We start from the raw sequence: 16896 nt of genomic DNA, 5'->3' as shown, positions 1-16896 counted from the left end.
GATCAAATATTCACTGCATACCTCCAGTGAGCCCTTGGCTATGTTTAATTCATTACGCCGCGCCGACCATTATACTCTTATGCTCTGGTGATGGATGTGCGTGTCCGTGCATGCCGCATATGTTCTCCGGATCAAAAAGCCTTTCCCTCTAATAAACCTGTTTGTGTGTGTTTTTGAGGAAAGGAGCGCATTACATAAACACACCTGGATGAAATGTTCAGAGCAACAGGGGGAGCGTGTGAAAGCCTGACTTTTGGAGACAATAAAGATGTAATTATGTAAACTACGAGTGGAAATTTTTCTATTTTTTTCTTCTTTTGCGGGTGTAGGTGGATCCGTTTGCGCAGGGGAATCCCATTAATTATATGTCTGAGGGCAAAGTTTACCCACCTTATAGCCGAGGTTCTGCTCCCCACGGGGCTTACTGGCAGGGGTCTGATGACGGGGAAGAGGGCCTGGCTCCTGACGCGAGCGCCGTTCTGGATCACGCCACGGGGAACTGGAAGAGAGAAGCATTTATAAACACTTAAGATAAAAAAGAAAAGGACATCGATACAGATCCTTCCTGCAACCTGTAGCCCTTAAATCAGTTTATGAAAGAGGGAGGGATAAAAATAGAGGAACCGTCTCGAATATATTTGATCGGGCTTCGATGAGAATTCAGCGGCCGTCCGAGGAGGCCGATGGGGCGATATTGATGAGCAAGGCGAGCTTAAATTGAGCGGGAAAGCGTCATAAATGAGTTAGGGCCGCTTTGATTCATTCGATTAGCAACGACCGCCGGGCTCGGCTAAATGCAGCCCGTCTGACACCGTGTGGGGGAAATCGGCGGTGGCGGCACTTCAAACTGGACCTGAAGTACTCCTGTTTTGCTCATGAGATGAGAATTTGGGCAGTATTTACCCTACAAACGAACCTGCAGGTCGACATCTCCACTCAATAAATGTCATGAGTAAGAAACCAGCATAAAAAAAGACAATGTCCACGATAACCCACACCGTAAGCTGATTTTTCAAGTAGCTAGACCCATTGCAAAACCTCCTTAGAGTTACCCGCTTTCCAAAAATAAACTATAAAAAGCAGCTGATGCTCAGTAAATAAATGTGGTCCCAGCATTTTTGCTGAAAGCTTATTCAATGACAGTTTATAACAGGATAGTTGTTAAAAATTCAATTTTTAAGAAATTTTAAGACAGACTGAATGAAATATGCGACCAAAAGAACTCTAAATATGCAGGATGATTAGAGAATCTTCATATGGGCAGGTGACAGAAGTGAGCCAGTGGTAAAAACAAATGTCTTCCAGCCAATTAGTGATACATTTTCACTCACCAGTGACAGCTAGCTAGCTTTTATAATTTAGTTAGTCTTATACCTCTAATATACCTTTGCCAACGAGGTATATAGATAGCATATAGTTAGTAAAGGTAGTATACCTTTTCTAGTTAGCTAGCTAGAAAAGGTATACTTTTTATTTTATTTCATTTTTTTCTTTAATTATGTAAAGCACCTTGAAATTCCCTGCTGCTGAAATGTGCTATACAAATAAAATTTGATTGATTGATTGATCGATAGCAAAGGTATATTAAAAGAAAGTTAGCGACAGCCTGGTTACCAATTGGTAACCTTTGCTTGCCTTTTACCTCTAATACACCTTTGCTAGCTAGCTAGTTTGCTGGTTAGCAAAGTTATATTAGTCCTGCAAAAAGGTATAAAGTCCCGCCAAAAAAAGCTACTTACAAGATTCAATAGTCCTACAATTACAAAATTTAAGACCTTTGATTAGCACATCTAAGCCCAAATTACCTTTTTAAAAAATTAATTTAAGAATTTTTAAAGATATGTGGACACACTGTATGAAAGTTATTGTGTAAAGGTGGAAAAATTCAGGTGTCATGGAAGCAAGTTGAAGCAGGTATAAGCATGCACTGGTTACTGGTTTTGAGTTATTTGCAGATTATAAAAATGTGAGTTCTAAGCTTTCCAATGATGTCAGAGACACAAAAATGAAAAATAAAGTAAAACAAAAAAAAAAATCAAGAAGATGGGGCATTTGAATATTGGTGCTATAAGTTTCAAAAATAATTATTCACCCAAACAAAAAAATACAAAAATAAGAAGCGTAAGAGACTGTATAGCAAGGACAAATTTTATAATAAGAAAAATAACGCTACATAGACATTAAAGACAACATGCTCAGCGTAAAAGAATGTGCAAATTTAAAACAGTAAAAGGGTAATTTAAAGACAGAAACATGTACAAGATGTTTATTTAATTTTTAACACGTGGTCAGTCCAATTTGTATTTGTTAATTTTTGCAGTGCACCGAACAACCTGCCTATTAATGACCTGCTTAAGCCGGGCTAAACGACATCATTTCCTTTTCCCTCCATCGGCGGTACTTAACTCAAAGGTGATCTACTGGCAACAATTTGGAGATACAGGCGTTTGCGCTAATTATGTCCTTAGATTATGGTAAATGTCAAAGTAAGGAGCAGCAAGAGTTAGAAGGATTGTAGATGGCTCCCAGTGGAACTGGGGTTCAATTACTACACCAGTTTCATCCATTAAGACTCTTGGAACAAGATTCTGACTCGTCTAAGCTGACTGAATAAGTGCAACTTGTTTCAGGTGTGAGGATGTGGACTCAGACATTTTCAAAGAAAATTGTATCTCAATGAGAAGTCCGCCCAAAGGACATTGAATAGTTGAAATAATTCATGCCATGCGACAAGAACATTACAAAGATTGATTGAAAGTCAATTGCCTTGGCAACAGGTCAACTTTGATGAGATTCCATGTTCTTGGTGAAGAAATACAACCCCTACCACGATGTTCAGAAGAAGTCAATTTGGACTTCTTTTGACTATAATATCCACTTTTCATACAGGCAAGATCTGAGGACTACTATGCTGCGGATTTCTGCACCGTTTCCCTGGAGCTTCTGGGTTGCTGTGCTTGACAGATTGTTGGAAATGAAAAATGAGAGAAAAAAAAAATCGGCATATAATTCTTAGCACAACACTCACCTCTCTCCCAATTGTGCACTGCAACCCAGCTGGCTAAAAAAAACAACAACAAATTTCTCCTCCTTTGTTTTTTAAAGGAAGACAAAATAGTGTCATTTTATTTAATAAAAATAATGCAAAGGAATATTGTTGCTTTTGCCTTAAATAACAGGCAAAAGTATTTACACTTTAGAAAAAGTTTAGAAATCCAAAATACTAAATTTATGACTGATGTCATAAAGAGAACTTTCTAAAAGTATTTAAACTTTTAGAAAAAAAGTTTAGATACCATATAAACTGTAAAAAGTTTGGTATTTTACTCAAGGTTTCCATAAGAATATAACTTTTAACAACTCTCATGCCACACACTGCTTTATTTGAAGAAAGCTTAATAGATACTGCCCAACTCTTCCTGGTTTATATGCTCCCCATACTGAGGCATTTTGTGAATAGTTCTCAAAGTAAGTGCTTTAGAACAAACACCAGATTATTTTCAAATTGTGCTCTAGAAACATGGAGTTTAAGACCTGCACATTCACATAAAAGTAAAATAATCCAAGCATTTATTTTACACCTCTAAAGCCAGGCTTTACTGTAACCCTATTGTGTGTTGTGAGACTGACAAGAAAAAAAAAGACCATATTTAAAGCTTGAATACTCAATGCCTGTTAGCTAAATGTGTCTAAATATAAAACTAAAGTCAGAACTGAGAGAAACATTAACAAGCTGCACATAAAACTGAGCAATTTCTGGATTCTCCACCAAGGCCATGCCGTCTAAAGGCCGCCGTCCCGCTTCTGCGAAAGGACCGAACCGAGAAGCTTCCCGAAGGTCAGAAGAAGAAGAAAAGATCTGAGCCCAAAGCTCTTATTATTCAACGCAGACTGCTCACCACAAGCCGTCCCAGTTCACTAAAACAGCTGTCATCTCTGGGGTCAGCTCGTGTTTTGCAAATGATGACCCGCTGTTTGCCTTTTGTCTGCCACAGACGCATTTGTTGAGGTGCAAATGCCAGCGAACATGTACTGCAGCACAAACACGCTGCAGCTGAAGCCTGTATCCCCCCACCACCACCGCCACCACCCCAATGTTAAATCTGAGCCCAAATGCTAAATTTATGATTGATGTCATGAGGAGAAATTTAATTCGCCTCAGGAGCCGCAAGCTCATTAAAACATACAAGTTGTCACGGCGAGGCCCCCCCAGAAAACAGCTTGGTGTATTTGGCTCGTGTTGTAGCTCACGCGAGTCGCACAACCAGATGAAATATGATGGGAGTTGCTGGTGCTTTTGTCGTTGGAAGTGTGTTTTTCAGCCTCTCCCCCGGCCCACTGTGTCCACAGTAATCTCATTGACTGCTGTTAGCATGGCCGTGCCCCTGATATCGCCAGCGCTGCTCTCCATAACCTTATAAGTAAGTCCCTGCACAGAGTCTCTTTTGTAATCTTGATCACTTGCTGCATGGTTTTCTGTGTGTGTGTGTGTGTGTGTGTGTCTGTGTGTGTTTTAGTTTTTCTCACCTTGTAAGGTCCATTTTTCTAACCAATACTGCATTGTGAGGATCAAATACTCCTTATAGAGCACAAAAATCAGATCACATAAGAAGATGTGCTTTTTTAATTAGGTTTAGGACTAAAGTGTGAGTTGAGTTTAGGTAAGGTTTAGGGTTAAGCATGTACTGGTAATTGTTAGGTTAAGGGTTAGGCTGTAGAAATGAATAAAAAATTAATGGAAGTCAATGCAAAGTCCTTGTGAAAATAGAAAGATGTAATATGAGTGTGTGTGTGTGTGTGTTAGTGTGTGGGCAGCGCATTAGGTCTTCCCGGGTTGACGTGCAAACGTCCCCTCCTTCCCCACCCGTTCGCTCCAATCGGGCTTTGCGTTACCATAGCAACATGCCACAGAGTGGAGGATCAGGCATCAGAAGGGAAAGTGATAGAAAGAAGCAGGGGGGCGAGAGGAAATACCAGGCTGTGTTTGACACAGCGACGGCGAACCAACCCGAGGACTGTTTCGCTTCAATATGCAGAGAAACCTCGTGCTGTTCCAGACACACAGAGCCAGAGTCCTCTGTGCCTCTAAATCTGAGAGAAATACAAAAACTCACTAAGAATTTATGAATTTACCTCTGAGCTGTATTCAAAACCAGATGGAGGGATGGATATAAATATAACTAATGGATGAATGGATGGAGGACAGACTTCTAGATGGATGGATTATGGCTGGTCTTCTAGATGGATGGATGACTATTGGATAGACTATAAGATGGATGGATGGATGGATGGATGGATGGATGGATGGATGGATGGATAGGTTGATGGATGAATAGATTGATGGATGGACAGCTAGTGAATAGACTTAGAGATGGATGAATGGGTAGATATCTAATGGATGGACTTCTAGATGGATGAAAACCCATCCATCTAGAAGTCATTGGCATTGGCCTATGTACCTATCGGCCAATGCATTGACCTATAGATACATCGATGGATGGGTAGTTGGCGAATGAACAGAGATATGGATGGAAGGACAGATAGATTGGAAGATGATGAACACACAGCCTAACAGATGGATGGATTAATGGACGGATGGATACTTAATGAATCGGCCTGAGGGGGAAACACCACTACACTTCCATACTTTATTTTCTAAAAGACTTCCAGACGGCGCATGGACACAAACACACACCCACAAACACGTGGCTGCCAAGTCCAAGCGTGGGCAACTCTTCCCCCTCGTCCTCTCTCTATTTTCGTATTTGCACTTGCTCATAAACCCTGTTTGTCCATCTAATTCCACCCTCTTGTTGATATTTCCCCCCCTCAATAGCCCCCAGCCAACCACCCTCTGTATTGATCTGGCTGCCATTCTGTGTACACTGGTGACTCATATCTCCTACTGAGCATGTATGCCGTCTCTGCAGGTGAAAAGCCTGGGACATATGCTGCGGAGATGAGGCGACAAAACCGCACCGACACTGAGCGGTTCGCTCTTAAAAGCCTCAAGCCGTTCAACTGTAAAAAATTCCTTTTGATGGTAAGAGAACACACTGTTTGCATCTGAGGCATTTTCCTAGAAAGAATGTCTGCTTTTTTTCCCCCTTCCCCTTAAGCATGGTCAGCTGCCCTCTCTTCTGTCTGCTTCCTGCGTCTTCTCCCTGCCTCCCCCTCCTGTCTCCTCCTAAATGAGTTCCACATGGCCCTCCGGGCTGCGAAGTCTCGCCTCGTCCGGCAGAGGAGCGCTCGCTCAGATCTCGCTCTCACAGCTCCACGGGTTCACAGGTCACTCCCGGCAGACCTTGAGATTGCAACCGTTTGAAGGCGGTCTCTCGCTCAGTCAAAAGAGGCACTCCCCCTCCACTCCCCTCCCTGTCCGTTTGTCCGCCTGGCTGCTGTGTGTTAAACCGAGAGTAGAGTCTGAGGGCAGGATGCATGCTAATGCTGTCTGACTGACTGGCTGAGTGACAGCCTGGATTGCTGGTGGGATGAAGTTGCTGGCAGTTTAACTGGACGACTAACCGGCTTGTCTATCTGACACTCGGACGGAGAGTTTAAGAGCTTGGCTGACTGACATGTGCTGGAACTTGTAGAGGGGAGACAAAAGGAAAGTAGCGCTTGATTACGGTAATATAATACAGCTTTGTAAACAAGTCTCTTCTTTTCTGTCAGAAACAAGCCTAAAGTTAACCAAAGGAGATGCTCAGGTAAAACCAGTTTTGTTTTGATCAACGTTGGAAATAGGACTCCTAGGAAATATCCGAGTTGCTACTAACAAGGTTTCTGTAGGTTTCACCCATTCAAATTTAAGACTTTTTAAAGGGGCAGCATTATATATCATCAAGGCTTATGGTGGCATTTTATAGCACAATCAAGTAACTATGTTAACTTTGGGAGAAGTAGCTCATATAATGAGCTCAGCAGATGCAGTTCCACCAGGTGTTTGCTAACATGTATTGAATTCAAGACCTATATCACCACAGAAATGTACAAACATCGTCTAGACAACTGGCAATAACTTTGGACTTACCCAGGAAAGACGCAAAAAAGCTAGATTGCTAACAAGAGTATGTTAGCAGCTAGTAAGCGTTTGCCTCTACTGTCACACAAACAATGAATCAGGCAAACAATGAATATGTTTTGCCTGATAGAAAAGTCCGGCAAGAAAGAAAAAATACAGTGAATATTCAAGATTAAATAGTGCTGTAAAGGCAGATTTAAGACCTGGAAATTACACATTTAAAACCAAATTATTATGTTTTTTTGATTAATTAAATACATTATGGTCTTAGTTTAAGATACCCAAATTCAGGAATTTTAAGGATGCGTTGCTTCGTTTCGGTGAAAGCAATGACAGCAACAATAGCACTCCCATCCAGAAGGAGGCGCCAAACACCAAAGTTACAGAACACCCCAAGAGTTTGATAATGATCAGCAGAGAAATGAAACTTATTAAGAAACATAGTGAGTTGAGATCACTGTTTACACCGTTTGGATAACTAATCTCTAAGGAGATAAAACTGCGAGTCCCTTTGTGGCCGGTAGCCACAACAAAGATAGATAGCAGGTAGATTTGGTCTATGCAGTGTAACGCTAACCAACCAATAGGAAGAAGGTGAAGCCTTAAGACTCCGCCTCTCCTCATTTGCATAATGAGGCAGAAATTTATAGGTAAAATAAAAATAGGAGACAGCAAGGACATAAAGTAGAGTGGACGGGGAAAAAAACAATATAAAAAGTTAAATAATAAAAAATAGAACTATATACAAATAAATAGAAGAATTTTAAAAATTCTTCTATTTTTAGAAGAATAGAAGTTGACTGAGGTCAATTTAAATTGACCTCAGTCAATTTAAATTATGACTGAGTTGTTATAACTAACCTGAAACAATAAAAATGAATGTCTACTAAATTATAAAACATGCCATATACTCTCCTTTTTTAAATTACTTGGTTCATTTTAAGTATATTGATTTATTTACTGGACCATTTATATATTTCTGCTTTATTTGAAATTGTGTAATCACTCCGAGTCTGTCATCTATAGCTGTAAATCCAAACTTAAAATCATTACATATTTTGTAAACTGCATTGACATTGTAATTAAGGGAGTCAGAGTAAAGGGGTGACTTCAGGCAAATACAAGTCACACTGCAGATTTTTGCATGAAAACAAACTTTTGCCTACACTATATACCTTTTGAGGCTCTTTGAACTGGCCTGTCATATAAAATCCAAGTAAAACACACATTTGTCGTGGTAATGTGAGAAAGTATGAATAAAGTTGAATGGGTATTAATACTTTAGCAAGGGACTGTAGGTTTTAATATGACATATCAGTATTCTTAATTACCATAAGGAAATATATTACCTGAGCTGCTCAAGGTGAAAGTGAAAGGATCAGCTTCATATTATAAAGAGTTTAATTTAATACTCTGCTGAATTTAAATGAAAAGCACATTGATTTTGAAGGTGAATAAAATTAAATAATGGGTAAAAAAAAAAAAAAAAAAGTAAAAATGTTGCCGGACTAAAAAAAAATTTGATCATGCTCTATGTGTTTATTAACTTACTACAGAGAAAATCAGCTGCAAAAAACAAACTTTACACTTCTGGTATCAGGAAATTATTAGTAGATTATTTCAGAAAACTCACTTTTTTGTGTATTTTTTTAAACTATTAACTTCTAGAGAGTTTATATTGCTGTTACAGAACAGTTTTGACATTTTAATCTTTTGTATGTCACTTACTTTCTATTTAAAGAGACGGTATTATATGTTTTCCATTGACATAGTGCCATTTTTTAGTGCAATTACAAAACTATGTTACCATTAGAAATATGCTGTTTATATCAAATATAACATCAAAGAAATTTAACTTTGTAATTTATCTCCTTCAAATCAGGCCTCTGTCTCTTTAAGAAACTCCTGCTCTTTCTGAAACTCCACCTTCAGGAAGTTGTCACTACATGGCTGCTATATTAACCCTTTAAAAAAGTTTTTATTTTTATTTTTTTTAATCAACTGAGAAGAAGCTCTTAAAATGAGCTCAGCAGATGCACAGTTAAGTTTGCTAATTGCTGGTGGTTAGTCTGAAGGAGCTCAGTGAGGGAGTCAGCCTTGACAGCTTGGAAACTGTAGCTTGGAGGAGGAGCTGCGACCTCGAAGGCGGAGCTAGGTTCACCCAGGCGTTTTGCACAGCTGAATATAGTTGCTATGGGAGATTAAAGGATTTCTCAAACATGCATGAAAGAATCACAGCAACACTCCAGGTATGCTTTTGATGAGGGAATAATATTATAACATGATGTTAAGGTCCAAAAACATGACCTTTACATAATTCTGCCCTTTTAATGTGTGTTTTATTCTTTTGACCCTGTGATTTGGTAACTTGGGGGGGGAAGGGAGGTAATCTGTCAGAATGGGGCCTCATCTCCCAGAGACTGTCGCTGTGTTCTTACTGCTGCTGTCTTGGTGACAGGGACAGACAGACTTCAGGCCAGATCAGCTCAGAGCAGAGCAGCTCTGAAAGCTCTGGGAATGGGAGATGGAAGTAATAAGTGAGGCCACTAACCGCCCTTCCTCACCCCCTCCCACCACCACCTTCCTCCTACCCTCTGCTTGTTGTTGCCTCTGGCTGTCTGTCACAACTTCCTTTTTCCCTGCTGCCTCTGAACATCACACCTGACCATTCCTGCACTCTTTCCTTTAAAAAAAAAAGGAAAAAAAAGACATTTCCTGTCCTTTCCTGCACTCCGAGTCAACCCTCGCTTGCCTCCCTTTCTGTCCGTCCATCCGCGTTGAGTCATCACTCAGACTAGAGGGAGTCCAGGTTCTCAGGCGCGTCCCCCCCCCTCTTCTCTTCTCTCCGACTCCGGCTCCTTGACCATTACTACTCCATTATTAGCGGCGATGGAGGGCTCGCCTCAGACGCCTAATGTATCCATTTCCCTCTCCATTTAGGGCTCGGCGGCCCGGCGAGCTCCCGGAGTGCTCCCTGATTGGGATTGAATGTCCATTTTAACTGCCGTCCAGCCACCGCAGGAGGAGGCGGAGGAGGAAAGGAATAATGGAAAATACAGGGAAAAGGAAGTGAGAGTGGACATATGTTACGCTAAATGAGGGGAGAGGGCGGTGGAAAAGGGGGTCTCCGGTTTCTTCCTTTCTTATTGTCTCATTCTTTTTTTTTTAATAAAAAAACAACAACTCTGAAATATGTTTCTGTAGACAGGGAAAAAAAAGCATTCCTCCTCTGGCTGGAGGCCAAGAGTCAGATCTCAGAGCTTGGTATTCTCAAGGTGCACCTCTAAAAAAGAAGGGATTTGGAACTGAGATGATTGGAGTTGGCACATCCGTGGAAGGTGGAGTGGGGAAGAAGGGAGAAAGAGGGCGAGGGAGTGAAAAAGACAAAAGAAAGAGAGCGAGAGAAAGATAAAGAGACAGAGAGAGAGAGAGAGAGAGATCACACACACACACAAACAAGAACGGGACTTGTGGAGGTGAGACCGTACCTTGTAGAAGAACTCCTCCGTTCTTTCTGAAGAGGGGGCTCCCCGACCACAATGGAGGACTGGAGAGGAAGGAGAAGGAAAGAGGAAGAGAGAGAGACAGAGAGAGAGAGAGAGAGAGAACTGGTCAATCATTTGATCTCGCGGCAGCAGCCAGACGAGCCCGGCCGGCTTCGTCGCGAGGCAGGAATTTGAGTCCATAAGCCAATGCTTCTGATTATAGTGATTAGAATACCGGGTGTCCCACTGTTGCCATTATTCCCTGTGATTACCTCGGAGAATTACAGCCTCCACGCTGCAGTCCACGGGGGTAATTTCTCATGACAGCCCCCCCACCCCAATCTCTTCCAACCGCCTGCCGCCGGTACGTTCGCACGCAGCCGGCCCTCGGCGGCGCGTGTGCATTTAACGGCATGGTTAAGACGGATGATGTGCGTCCGGGGTGACGCATTTTGAAGCGAGCGTGGAAAAACTAATCTGTTATCTGTTGGCATTGAGGTAAGCCAGGGTTATAAGGATTTACATCAAAATCATACAAACAGATTAAGATCCTTTCAATCTACAATAAGAGGTCAGAGTGTCTTCAGGCTGTTTGGAGCAAAGAGGAAAGCAGAATTACCCTTCCCTAAACTGTTGCTGCCAATCCAGTCACCTGTCTCATTGACAGGATAACCATTGCGTTGATACTAAACCTGCATCATCGGTCACTTTATTGTGGTAGTGCTTTTCTAAAACGCCATTTGTTAAAAGGGCAGTATTATGTATTTTCCAGGCACATGTTGCCATTTCATGGCACAAATCAAGTAACTATGTTACTTTCAGTTGTTATAAAAACATTATATTGTATATATCAAACATCACTTAAAAGAAATTTGACTGCACAATTTGATGCCTTGAAAGTAGGCCTCTGTCTCTTTAAGAAGCTCCAGCTCTTTGCTCTGTTGGAGGCTTTTGTCACCCCCATATGGTTGCTAGGGGAGATTAAATGATTTAATGGATTAAATGATCCATGACAATCAAAGCAACACTCCAGGTGTGTCTATGATGAAGGAATAACATTATCACATGATATAAAGGTAAAAAAAAAAAGTCAATTTGATATAATAAAACCCCTCCCTTATTGGGATCGGGAGGGGTGCTGGTGCCTATCTCCAGCTAACGTTCCGGGCGAGAGGGGGGGTACACCCTGGACAGATCACCAGTCTGTCGCAGGGCAACACAGAGACACACAACCATGCACACACACACTCACACCTAAGGACAATTTTTTAGAGAAACCAATTAACCTGACAGCCATGCTTTTGGACTGTGAGAGGTAACCGGAGTACCTGGAGAAAACCCACGCATGCACAGGGAGAACATGCAAACTCCATGCAGAAAGACCAGGGCCGGGAATTGAACCCAGAACCTTCTTGCTGCAAGGCAACAGCTCTACCAACTGCGCCACTGTCGCTACATCATCATCAACAAAACTTCCTGAAATCCTTCAAACCAACATAACTTAATATTCCTGTTTGGCCCACTATTTGTTCTCTTTTAACATACTTTTTTTTTCATTTGTTCTCATTTTTATCATATAGATACATCTTTGTGTTGCCCACGCTGCAAATGAAACAGGCTCTATAAATAAAAATAAATATTAAAAAAATAAAACGACTTCTTGACTTCTACGAAAGAACCACCTGAAAATTTTTAAATTTATCAGGTGTATAATTCATATTTTTGCTTTAGTCCAGGTATCAAGCCACAACATTTAAATGCCATACACATCGTTATTATAACCATAAAAAAATCTTACATTATTTTAGCAGCAGTATTAATAATTGTTGCAATATTCCAAAGACTAGCAAGAATGTTGCTTTCTAATAATGTATGTAAGCACTTTGACATATCTTCTCTGCCGTTTTTGCTCACAAACAGAAATGTTGGTTAACTATAATCAATATGGTCATTGCTGTATTCAACAATCGCATTGCAAACTCAAGTTCTCCTAACATCAGGAGGCATTCCTTCAGGTTGCGAAAGAGAAAGCAATATTTTTAGCAGAAAACATTCAGAAATATCGGCAGCCTTTCTCAGGCTACGTTCACAAAGCAGGTCTTGATTCTGATTTTTTATTTTTTATTTTTGCTGAAATCAGATTATTATTTTTTGAATAGTCTGTTATTCTAATAATGAAATGTGAATGCAATCGGACTTCTGTGTGAACAGTTTACGACCACAAAATGACCTGCAAGCGCGAGAATAACATAAGAACTTGTGGGAACACTTTATTTGAAGGGGTGTGCATAAGACTGACATGACACTGTCATAAACATGACATAACACCTGTCATGATCATGAAGAAGTCTTTATGAATGTTTATGACAGTTGTCATGAAGGGTCATTCGGTAAATAATGACACTTTTAATGCAAAGTTGCTCTAAAAGTTGCACTGAAAGTCCATTAAAAATGCCAACTTTGCATTAAATTGGCATTATTTATGCATGCAAAGTTGGCACTTTTAATGGACTTTTAATGCAACTTTTAGGGCAACTTTGCATTAAAAGTGTCATTATTTACCTAATGACACTTCATGACAACTGTCATAAACATTCATAAAGACTTCTTCATGATCATGACAGGTGTTATGTCATGTTTATGACAGTGTCATGTCAGTCTTATGCACACCCCTTCAAATAAAGTGTTACCGAACTTGTTTACGTAGGTAATAATGCATGAAGCCATTTATGGATTGATTTTAAAGTTTATCTAGCAATTAGAGCCGATATTGTCATAAGATCATAACAAACACAAAGGGAACTAACAAAAAGAAAACAAAACGAGTAGCAACGGCGTTTTGTGGAGCATTGACTGCAATTTTTGTAGTGAAGTCTGTTTGGATGCACAGTCAGAGCCAAGAATGGTGGGATTGTGATGTGATGCGCATCAGTGGAACAAATTTCATTCATAATTTTATGATTAAAATTTTTCAGCCATTGTTTACAGGTAAATTTCTTGCGTCTGGCCTCTTTTGGTGCAGAATTATGTCTTATGCCGATGATGTAAATGTCGGATTAAAGGCAACATGACCATTCAGACTGCAGACGCTTTGAAAATGATTTACCAGATTTAGTTCAACACATGGAAGTGGCTCAAATGAGATTTGTTTTAAGGTGAGCCAAGATCCAAATTGGGCCTTTCAGATTACCGTGAAAAAGTCGGATATAGGTTGCATTTGGGCAAAAAAATGTCAGATTTGGGTCAAATTCGCCTGCTGTGTGAACGTAGTCTCATATTGTGGTAAGGAGCTATATTTTCCAGGAAAAACTTGTAGAGACAGTTTTAGCATGGCTAACAGAACCGGAACCAGGGATAAGAAATCAGCCAGAAAATGTATGGTTTGTGCAGCTGTATTTCAAACAATCCCATGCCAACAGTCAATCAAATCCCCCAAAACCTAAATCCAAGTTTAAACCCTCAAGAAGCCATTGAAACAGTACAAAAAAAAAGCACCCAGCGCACACACTACACACACACACACGCACACACACACACACACACACACACACACACACACACACACAAAGCTGGGGACTCACTTTAGGTNACAGTCAATCAAATCCCCCAAAACCTAAATCCAAGTTTAAACCCTCAAGAAGCCATTGAAACAGTACAAAAAAAAAGCACCCAGCGCACACACTAAAAAAAAAAAAAAAAAAAGCAACCAGCGCACACACTCGCATAAACACACACACACAAAGCTGGGGACTCACTTTAGGTGATCATTGCACCACTAATGAGGGAGGTAATGACAGCATTTCTCACATAGACGGAGATATCTTCACTCACGAGCACAGACACGCGAGAAGACAATGGGCGCAGTTCTGCTGGTGAGGCCATAATTCAGACAGAAAGATGGAGGGATACGGACGGAGGAGGAGGGGGGCGAGTGGAAGAGCTTTTCCAGGTTGAGTAGTCTTTAGCTCTCTGTCAGACTGCACGTTTGACTGCTTCCCCCCCAAATCTGCAGTCAGGAGAGGCTGTCCTCCCTAACACAGTCAGCGACAATGTGGACAGAGGTTTATTATACTGTATGCAAACACACATACACACACAGAGGAGAGAAAACACCTGGAGGAGCTGGAAAGTCCAAAACCAGCACTTGTTTCCGCTCATCTGCCGAGTTGTCTTTGTGATGCGAGTTGTGTTTTATGTTGGGCTAAGCAGCTGAAAGAGGCACACGTGCAGGCGTGTACACACACGCACACAAATAGTATGTCTTTCCATCTTTCCAGGGACTTTTCCCTGACTTCCATTCATTTCTACAGCCTAACCCAAACTCTAACCGTTACCTGTACATGCAGTACTTCTTATGGGGCCTCGTGTTTGGGACCCACAAGGAGCAGTCGGTCCCCGCTAAGACGTATTTGTTAGAAAAATGGTCCTTACTATGTATCAAATACAAAGCCACGTTCACACACACACACTCACACACAGGCAAAGCAACAGCAAGGAACGCAAATTTTAGCCCTGAGCCACCTGCTGTTGCCATGGAGAGTTGCCACATTGCGTTGCCACGGCGATAACATATTTTTCCTGCGCTAACAGCCTGTCTGTTTTCCCTGCCACCCCCACCCCGCACCCATCTCATTCTTCCCTCTCTCTCTCTTCCTCCCAGCAAACGACTCGGCAGCGCGACGGCGGCCGACTTAACCTAACCCCCGCCATCTTCAAACCCCCCCACCCCACCAGCCTTCTGACTACCGCCACATCGTCTTTGTCCGGCTTTTATTCCTCGAAGGGATGCTGGAGGAGGAAGGAAGGAAAAAAAAGGAGAGAGGAGGAGAGAGAGGAGAGCTCCTTCACCATCCCCTCCCCTTAGAGACGCGCTCCTTCCATCCATCCTTCCCCCTCCCCTCTTCCTCTCATCCAGATGCTGATGGGGTGTGAAGGAATGCACCATAGGGCTGACCTCCTACCCAGCATGCTCCGTCTCTTACTGCCTCTCTCTCTCTCTCTCTCTCTGCGTCCACTCACACCCATCTGATGATGGTTGCATTGAACGCACAAAGCTGGACTGAAAACATCCAGCTGCTCCTCCAGGCACAAGTGGGTGGGGTTGTACAGGGGGTGGCAGGACTCAGTAGTACGGTCCATACAGGAAACAGAGGACAAAGAAGCAAAAAGGAAGAAGAGGCGGTCCAGGTTTAACTTTCACCACCGTCACCCTTTTATGATCCGTCTCTATCAGTTGCTGCGTCAAACTGCCAGAGACGGTCCTTGACCTTAACGTAATAGACATGCAGCGCAACCATTCACGGTCATTTAGCTTCATACATGCTATTCTTCAGCGTGAGTGCTCTTGCGAGAGAGATATCATTTCCTATTGATCAAGCTTGACTTCTTAGGCAGAGTACGGCCAACGTCTTAAGACCGCAGCTGAACGTGTCAACTTACAGTTTCCAAACTAAAGGCAAGTTTTGAAGCTAATATTTAACATAAAACAACTTAAAAGGCCAGAATAGAGCATACAAAAGCATCTGGACCCCTGCTCTTCATTGGATTTAGGTTTGAACTCTGACAGGCTACTCTAGTGCATAGATTTGCTTTGATCCAAATCATTCCTGTGTATATTGGGGTGAAAGCTTAGGGTCACTGCTCTGGTGGATTGCAGTCTGTAAGCTTTGTAATAGAAAAAGAGCCAGTTAAATAAAACTTGTTTAGGGCCTCAAGTGTTACATGATCTTTATTTATGATGAACATCTACTATAGGAAATGTGTTTGGAACCATCATTTTATTACTATTTTTAGGTTTTAAGCAAAGAAAGATGCAACATTTTTGCAATAAAGTGAGTGGACACACTTTCTTCTATGGGATGTTGCGATTTGGAGAAAATGCTATGAAAAATCCTGCATTTCTTCTAAAGTTTATGTATTTATACCTAATGTCTGTACGCCTGGAACCTCCACCCGTTTGCTATTTAACTAACTCCTGAGTTTTATTTTGGCACATCCAAGTCAAGAGGGTCAAACACAAAAGCAAAAATGATTTGGTAAGCCATGTATAATTTTATCTCCTCTTCAAAACTTTTGGCAGCTTTGGTTCCCTAAGACCCCAATAAAATACATTGACATTTGTGGTTGTAATTTGTAAAAAAAAAAAAAAAAAAGAAAAAAAAAGTGAAAAAGTTCAAGTATGAATATTTTGCAAGGTACTGCAGCTTACTAATAGTTACTGTTAGAACTCTTCCTAAACAGTAGGTGTCACTACTGAGAAACTAATGCACAAGAGTGACACTAGAAGAACTGAGAGATTTAAGCTGTGGTAGGTCCAACCATAGACATAATATAAGGATAGACGCCTCATGGACCGCTCTCGCCTATTGTCGCTGACGAGATTTAGGG

The 16896-nt window shown here is 41.3% G+C and overlaps 1 protein-coding gene across 1 annotated transcript in view; it reads right to left on the bottom strand.

The window, feature by feature from the left end:
- The window catches only part of ches1 (checkpoint suppressor 1), an 83166-nt gene that overhangs the window by 7380 nt on the left and 58890 nt on the right, over window positions 1-16896 (bottom strand). Inside the window, exons 4-5 of the mRNA XM_007566135.2 lie at window positions 10513-10571; window positions 391-499 (exon numbers count right to left, since the gene is read on the bottom strand). Of these exons, the coding sequence (XP_007566197.1) occupies window positions 391-499; window positions 10513-10571 (168 nt within the window). The remainder of the gene's footprint in view (window positions 1-390; window positions 500-10512; window positions 10572-16896) is intronic.

The sequence above is a fragment of the Poecilia formosa genome, unplaced genomic scaffold, assembly GCF_000485575.1.
Source record: "Poecilia formosa unplaced genomic scaffold, Poecilia_formosa-5.1.2 Scaffold187, whole genome shotgun sequence".
Lineage (NCBI taxonomy): Eukaryota > Metazoa > Chordata > Actinopteri > Cyprinodontiformes > Poeciliidae > Poecilia > Poecilia formosa.
The sequence above is the reverse complement of the archived record's forward strand: the minus strand, read 5'-3'. Positions and strand labels throughout refer to the sequence as shown.